This window comes from Perkinsus marinus (genome assembly GCF_000006405.1).
Source record: "Perkinsus marinus ATCC 50983 genomic scaffold scf_1104296948090, whole genome shotgun sequence".
Classification (NCBI taxonomy): Eukaryota; Perkinsozoa; order Perkinsida; family Perkinsidae; genus Perkinsus; species Perkinsus marinus.
Genome location: NW_003210318.1, coordinates 37,886 through 45,458, shown reverse-complemented (window position 1 = coordinate 45,458; position 7,573 = coordinate 37,886). Strand labels below are relative to the sequence as shown.

The window sequence follows — 7,573 nt, the reverse complement described above, 5'->3', positions numbered from 1 at the left end:
TCATTCCTGCAAGGAGTTCTGCTCTAGGTGAATAGCTCTTTTCTATGCACGGACAACGCTTTATTAACGTTGTTTTCCCCCTGAACTGGCAAGGTTGGGCCAACCGCACGGAATGGTACGAAAACACCGACTCTGTTTAGTGGAAATTTTTCGGTAAGACTGATCTATGCAGTCGATAAGCTGCACCTCTCAGTTCAATAACCATCTCGAGTGTATTGTGATGAATAGCAGCTCCTTGTTTCGATCAAGGGACCTTTGGGTTATGAGCCCAACACGCTATCCACTGCGCCAAGCTGCTCATGCGTACAAACTCCTGTATCGCCCTGACGTGCTGAGCATAACTGTTCCACGATAGAATAGAGACCCTTCTCTCGTTGATACGAACTGCACCGCCCGGGAATCGAACCCGGACCATCCGCTTAGAAGGCAGATATCCTAACCATTAGACTAGCGGTGCATATCATTTATGTAGTGATTGAGTATTCCTGTGATACTTGTAGAGGGACATCTGAATCCCTTCTCGGACGTACCGTCGTCAACCATCCCGCGGCCAAGAGTCTGATTAGGCCTTAAACGCGTACCTGAGATCGCGAACTGCTACTATATCTCTCCCATGGTAGGCCGCATTCTATCTCGGTTGATAACCCCAACTGGTAAGGTTCTCATCGCATACTACAGCTAGCTCGGCACAAGCTGCACAACTTTTTCGTGACATCGAAGTTCCTGCTTGCAAGCACATTTTGAAACCGCATGCGGCGGCTCGTGAATTTGGGCTGTTGTTTCATCTCCGCAACGCGTTCTGAGGTACCGGGCGGTCATTCATCATTCCTGCAAGGACTTCTGCTCTAGGTGAATAGCTCTTTTCTATGCACGGACAACGCTTTATTAACGTTGTTTTTCCCCTGAACTGGCACGGTTGGGCCAATCGCATGGAATGGTACGAAAACACCGACTCTGCTTAGTGGAAATTTTTCGGTAAGACTGATCTATGCAGTCGACAAGCTGCACCTCTCAGTTTAATAACCATCTCGAGTGTATTGTGATGAATAGCAGCTTCTTGTTTCGATCAAGGGACCTTTGGGTTATGAGCCCAACACGCTATCCACTGCGCTAAGCTGCTCATGCGTACAAACTCCTGTATCGCCCTGACGTGCTGAGCATAACTGTTCCACGATAGAATAGAGACTCTTCTCTCGTTGATACGAACTGCACCGCCAGGGAACCGAACCCGGACCATCTGCTTGGAAGGCAGATATCCTAACCATTAGACTAGCGGTGCATATCACTTATGTAGTGATTGAGTATTCCTGTGATACTTGTAGAGGGACATCTGAATCCCTTCTCAGACGTACCGTCGTCAACCACCCCGCGGCCAAGAGTCTGATTAGGCCTTAAACGCGTACCTGAGATCGCGAACTGCTACTATATCTCTCCCATGGTAGGCCGCATTCTATCTCGGTTGATAACTCCAACTGGTAAGGTTCTCATCGCATACTACAGCTAGCTCGGCACAAGCTGCACAACTTCTTCGTGACATCGAAGTTCCTGCTTGCAAGCACATTTTGAAACCGCATGCGGCGGCTCGTGAATTTAGGCTGTTGTTTCATCTCCGCAACGCGTTCTGAGGTACCGGGCGGTCATTCATCATTCCTGCAAGGAGTTCTGCTCTAGGTGAATAACTCTTTTCTATGCACGGACAACGCTTTATTAACGTTGTTTTTCCCCTGAACTGGCACGGTTGGGCCAACCGCACGGAATGGTACGAAATCACCGACTCTGTTTAGTGGAAATTTTTCGGTAAGACCGATCTATGCAGTCGATAAGCTGCACCTCTCAGTTTAATAACCATCTCGAGTGTATTGTGATAAATAGCAGCTCCTTGTTTCGATCAAGGGACCTTTGGGTTATGAGCCCAACATGCAATCCACTGCGCTAAGCTGCTCATGCGTACAAACTCTGTATCGCCTGACGTGCTGAGCATAACTGTTCCACGATAGAATAGAGACTCTTCTCTCGTTGATACGAACTGCACCGCCAGGGAACCGAACCCGGACCATCTGCTTGGAAGGCAGATATCCTAACCATTAGACTAGCGGTGCATATCACTTATGTAGTGATTGAGTATTCCTGTGATACTTGTAGAGGGACATCTGAATCCCTTCTCAGACGTACCGTCGTCAACCACCCCGCGGCCAAGAGTCTGATTAGGCCTTAAACGCGTACCTGAGATCGCGAACTGCTACTATATCTCTCCCATGGTAGGCCGCATTCTATCTCGGTTGATAACTCCAACTGGTAAGGTTCTCATCGCATACTACAGCTAGCTCGGCACAAGCTGCACAACTTCTTCGTGACATCGAAGTTCCTGCTTGCAAGCACATTTTGAAACCGCATGCGGCGGCTCGTGAATTTAGGCTGTTGTTTCATCTCCGCAACGCGTTCTGAGGTACCGGGCGGTCATTCATCATTCCTGCAAGGAGTTCTGCTCTAGGTGAATAACTCTTTTCTATGCACGGACAACGCTTTATTAACGTTGTTTTTCCCCTGAACTGGCACGGTTGGGCCAACCGCACGGAATGGTACGAAATCACCGACTCTGTTTAGTGGAAATTTTTCGGTAAGACCGATCTATGCAGTCGATAAGCTGCACCTCTCAGTTTAATAACCATCTCGAGTGTATTGTGATAAATAGCAGCTCCTTGTTTCGATCAAGGGACCTTTGGGTTATGAGCCCAACATGCAATCCACTGCGCCAAGCTGCTCATGCGGATAAATTCCTGTATCGCCCTGACGTGCTGAGCATAACTGTTCCACGATAGTCTAGAGACCCTTCTCTCGTTGATACGAACTGCACCGCCCGGGAATCGAACCCGAACAATCTGCTTGGAAGGCAGATAATCCAACCATTAGACTACCGGTGCATATCATTTATGTAGTGATTGAGTATTCCTGTGATACTTGTAGAGGGACATCTGAATCCCTTCTCGGACGTACCGTCGTCAACCATCCCGCGGCCAAGAGTCTGATTAGGCCTTAAACGCGTACCTGAGATCGCGAACTGCTACTATATCTCTCCCATGGTAGGCCGCATTCTATCTCGGTTGATAACCCCAACTGGTAAGGTTCTCATCGCATACTACAGCTAGCTCGGCACAAGCTGCACAACTTTTTCGTGACATCGAAGTTCCTGCTTGCAAGCACATTTTGAAACCGCATGCGGCGGCTCGTGAATTTGGGCTGTTTTTTCATCTCCGCAACGCGTTCTGAGGTACCGGGCGGTCATTCATCATTCCTGCAAGGACTTCTGCTCTAGGTGAATAGCTCTTTTCTATGCACGGACAACGCTTTATTAACGTTGTTTTTCCCCTGAACTGGCACGGTTGGGCCAATCGCATGGAATGGTACGAAAACACCGACTCTGCTTAGTGGAAATTTTTCGGTAAGACTGATCTATGCAGTCGACAAGCTGCACCTCTCAGTTTAATAACCATCTCGAGTGTATTGTGATGAATAGCAGCTGCTTGTTTCGATCTAGAGACCTTTGGGTTATGAGCCCAACACGCTATCCACTGCGCCAAGCTGCTCATGCGTTCAAACTCCTGTATCGCCCTGACGTGCTGAGCATAACTGTTCCACGATAGTCTAGAGACCCTTCTCTCGTTGATACGAACTGCACCGCCCGGGAATCGAACCCGGACCATCTGCTTGGAAGGCAGATAACTCAACCATTAGACTACCGGTGCATATCACTTACATAGTGATTGAGTATTCCTGTGATACTTGTAGAGGGACATCTGAATCCCTTCTCGGACGTACCGTCGTCAACCATCCCGCGGCCAAGAGTCTGATTAGGCCTTAAACGCGTACCTGAGATCGCGAACTGCTACTATATCTCTCCCATGGTAGGCCGCATTCTATCTCGGTTGATAACTCCAACTGGTAAGGTTCTCATCGCATACTACAGCTAGCTCGGCACAAGCTGCACAACTTTTTCGTGACATCGAAGTTCTTGTTTCGATCAAGGGACCTTTGGGTTATGAGCCCAACACGCTATCCACTGCGCCCAGCTGCTCATGCGTACAAACTCCTGTATCGCCCTGACGTGCTGAGCATAACTATTCTACGATAGCCTAGAGACCCTTCTCTCGTTGATACGGACTGCACCGCCCGGGAATCGAACCCGGACCATCTGCTTGGAAGGCAGATATCCTAACCATTAGACTAGGGGTGGGGGGAAAAATCGAGAAAATGGCCCGGGAAAAAATGAAAGAAGGAAAAAAGGGGGAAATGAAGAAAAGAAAAGGGGGGAAAAGAAGGGGAATGGAAGGAAGGAAGAGGAGGATGCTCATCAGTTAATCGTGAAGTGCATAGAATGCTTGTTATATCTATTCTTTGCATGAAATCCAGTTAGCGAGAAAATCTGATAATTCCCCGTGTATCTATTTCCAAATCATATCACGGGTTCGAGTCCCACAGTCGGCACTTTTCCAACATTTTTCTGGCATTTCCCGACGGGAAATTCCCGTGTTGCTTACTGAGCTTCAGTCTGAAGCTCACTCCTCCAGTTATGTGATATAACTTTTATCATGTTTTATGATTATTGCTCCCTATTGGCATAACACAAATCATTGTCAAGTTAAGACACAGTTCGACAGAGCTGGCAGTCAACTGATAATGTGATCCAGCAGCATTCGATCAGACTATCAGGCCTTCAATATGTGATCACATTAATCATCGTTTCAATCGCAGAACTGGGAGAATATACCCGCGCCTGGGAAACATCGATCTCATGAATTCGACACACCTTTTCAACTACCTCCGATAGTGTTAGCAGCAACTGCGGTATTGACATCCATCTTGTCAAGAGTTGTACCTAAGACGGAACAAGTCGACGGACTGGGTTTCACGATTTCAGCTACCTTCGATGATGTTATCAGCCACCTCTCCATCACCAGTCGTTCTTCGCTCATGATAACGTCGTCGTTTATTAGAGTTATAACGACTCTTCTTCTCCATAGCACGATGCGTTTTCAGGAGCCTCAGGCTCTCCACCCTTTGATGATTCAAATTCATAGCGAGCGGACAGAACCTCACGATTTTGCCATGCTCGTCAGCAAACTGCTCATGACCTGGCATCTCTCCTCCATCCTCTTTCATCATAACCGCTGTGAGGCGTATCCGGGATACGGTATCCCACACCAACCACAATTTCTCCCCGAGCCTGCCGCAGTCACCCGTATAGTCTTGGCTCGCTCTCGGGCCAATCTCCTCATAGCCTTGGATTCATTATCCATGAACGGCCGAGAATCCATCGGGCAACGTCCCCATCTACTACCATCACGAACATGGTCATTGTAACCATCAATAAGCGGCTTGCCACAGAATCGACAGACCTTGCTATTGAGCGAATCTTCTCCGCGAGAGAGGCCCTTGACGTGAGGCTCTGGAGACGCTGCACCCTCAGCTGGCCCACTGGCATCTTGATTAGCGGCTCTTCTCTGAGTAATGCTTACACTCTGGATCGGAGACTGAGATACTGAGCCTCTCTCCCGCTTTTGGCGCACAATATCATCCAGCACATCCGAGGTTGTGACGGGCTTCGGACCAGCTCCCAACTTGATGGGAGATACCATCTGCTGATTGGCGGAATGAGTGTGAGGGAATGATATATCAATCGGAGGCTTCATTCCTTCGAAGAGCCGGGCTGCCACTTCCTGACCTCGCACTGTAGAAGGAATCGAAGACGCACGGGTACGATTCAGCTGTTTGATGTAAGTCTTGAGGTCATCCAAGGAAATGGCATGGAGAGGCAGCGGTGCTTTGACTCCATCATCTGTCATAGCACAGTGCACTTCATCCAACACCCTTTTCGTATATAATTTAAAAATAGAATCCGGGTTCTCGTCAGGGACTTGACTTATGAGGTCACGTACTACACCAGTCACTATATTTGACCAGTTTGCTAGCCGGATGATGGGACTTGTTGCATGACTTCCGCGTAACCGGCAAAACCGCCTCCGTGATTTACCACCCATTCGCATAGCTTGGAAACCGTCATCCCTGGAATCTCCAGCATCGGGAGTACTCAACTCAGCCGAATCACAATCAGACTCTTCCACATCACCTGAGTACGACTCACAGTTTGAAACACTATGATATATCCCCCTTATTACCTGAGATACATTTCATGATGGCGCTCTCTTGATCGTTGGTAGGATTACCATCCTCTTCATTATCCGAGGCGGAACTTGATTCTTCATCTTTCTTCCTCTCATTCTCCCACTCCTTGCAGATAGCCTGATATCGCTGCTTGTTGGTCAGAGCCAAATATTCGTCGCCGAACACAATTTTTGCCTTCTGTGAGGTCACATTGATGCTACTGCCAGCCGTCGCCGCAAATCGATACTCTCTGCTGCTCAATGGTATGGGGATAGCCTCCTTGCCATCGATTCCACCTTCCATTTTCATTTTCAGCCTTCTATTGCTGTAAACCATCCGCCATAACAGTTTACAATCATGCAAAACCCCAGAGATCCGGCTTGTTTGGGAGAAATCTTTTTTGATGCATGCATGGCGACATTCACTCCGAGAGCTCCCTCTAACATGTCTGAGGCCACCCTGAGCATCCCTCACAAAAGCCGTCGATGTTGACGTATCCGATATACAGTAGTTGTCCACATGTACTAATACCGACCTGAATGTGGGCCAGGAGCTGTCTTTGAATAAAGGTACTCCCACAGAACCCGGCAACGGTCGTCCACTGACCTCCTCACGCTGGGATTGATGAGTAGATGCTTCACCCTCGCAATCCAATTCCCAAAACGATCGAATACAGACTTCGAGTCTCCGTCGTAGTTCTACCGGCTGAGGAATCACCCGACGCACATGCCGTCTCATCTCAGATCGGCTAGGTTTCGATAGTAATCCAGCACGAGCTCGCTGAGCTCGAAATTCGATAAGATCAGCCTCATTGTCGATGAAAAAGCACTTTGATAGTGCAGTTGCGAAACGGTTCTGACGAGGATGATTATCGGCGGTGTTTCTCAGCAATCTGAAGATGCAGTGGAGTGCATCTAGTTTTAACTCGATAGTCTCCGGCTCCCTATCGAGTGCCTTGGCTATCAATCGCCTGTTGTTGTCACCAACCGTCTGACAACAATCCCGATCTACGAATATCGTCACCACATCAGTGCTGATATTATCTTTCAACTGCGCCAATGCCGGCGCCAACTCGGCCATGCTCGTCGACTCTGTCGATACTGCATTCAGAACCATTCCACCATCGGCCACGAATACCACCAAATAGCCATTACGGTTCGTACTCACCCGTTTAGGTACAGATCGAGTATGATCAATACTCAGGCTAAATTGAACTTTATGGGAGCTCAGTTCCCGTAGAAGATCTGCTTTATGCAGCTCGAAGTCCTTCAATAGAGCATATTTCAATACCAAATGTGAGATGCGGGCAGGTTGATCAGGTATAGCCTCCTCCGCCGATAGACGGCAGATTTCCCTCGCGGAAGCTGACACGGTGGAGATTAGGGTTCCATTCTCACATCGTCGTTTATACTCA

General features: G+C 48.4%; 1 protein-coding gene and 9 non-coding genes across 10 annotated transcripts; all 10 read right to left on the bottom strand.

Moving 5' to 3' along the window:
- Positions 1-225: 225 nt before the first annotated feature.
- On the bottom strand, positions 226-298 carry Pmar_PMAR014452. Its single transcript has one exon. It is a non-coding gene; the product is annotated as a tRNA-Met (tRNA).
- Positions 299-385: 87 nt separating this feature from the next.
- Pmar_PMAR014451 lies at positions 386-457 on the bottom strand. Its single transcript has one exon. It is a non-coding gene; the product is annotated as a tRNA-Arg (tRNA).
- A 590-nt stretch (positions 458-1,047) lies between these two features.
- On the bottom strand, positions 1,048-1,120 carry Pmar_PMAR014450. The gene has a single exon. It is a non-coding gene; the product is annotated as a tRNA-Met (tRNA).
- Positions 1,121-1,207: 87 nt separating this feature from the next.
- On the bottom strand, positions 1,208-1,279 carry Pmar_PMAR014449. The gene has a single exon. It is a non-coding gene; the product is annotated as a tRNA-Gly (tRNA).
- Positions 1,280-2,027: 748 nt separating this feature from the next.
- Pmar_PMAR014448 lies at positions 2,028-2,099 on the bottom strand. The gene has a single exon. It is a non-coding gene; the product is annotated as a tRNA-Gly (tRNA).
- Positions 2,100-2,849: 750 nt separating this feature from the next.
- On the bottom strand, positions 2,850-2,921 carry Pmar_PMAR014447. Its single transcript has one exon. It is a non-coding gene; the product is annotated as a tRNA-Gly (tRNA).
- Positions 2,922-3,511: 590 nt separating this feature from the next.
- Pmar_PMAR014446 lies at positions 3,512-3,584 on the bottom strand. Its single transcript has one exon. It is a non-coding gene; the product is annotated as a tRNA-Met (tRNA).
- An 87-nt stretch (positions 3,585-3,671) lies between these two features.
- On the bottom strand, positions 3,672-3,743 carry Pmar_PMAR014445. Its single transcript has one exon. It is a non-coding gene; the product is annotated as a tRNA-Gly (tRNA).
- A 416-nt stretch (positions 3,744-4,159) lies between these two features.
- Pmar_PMAR014444 lies at positions 4,160-4,231 on the bottom strand. Its single transcript has one exon. It is a non-coding gene; the product is annotated as a tRNA-Gly (tRNA).
- Positions 4,232-4,739: 508 nt separating this feature from the next.
- On the bottom strand, positions 4,740-6,495 carry Pmar_PMAR014443 (hypothetical protein; the record flags this gene model as incomplete). Its single annotated transcript, XM_002778827.1, has 6 exons — positions 4,740-4,771; positions 4,817-4,873; positions 4,920-5,276; positions 5,336-5,833; positions 6,029-6,124; positions 6,174-6,495. 6 exons carry the CDS (start codon positions 6,493-6,495, stop codon positions 4,740-4,742), a joined length of 1,362 nt encoding a protein of 453 aa, XP_002778873.1.
- Positions 6,496-7,573: the final 1,078 nt, after the last annotated feature.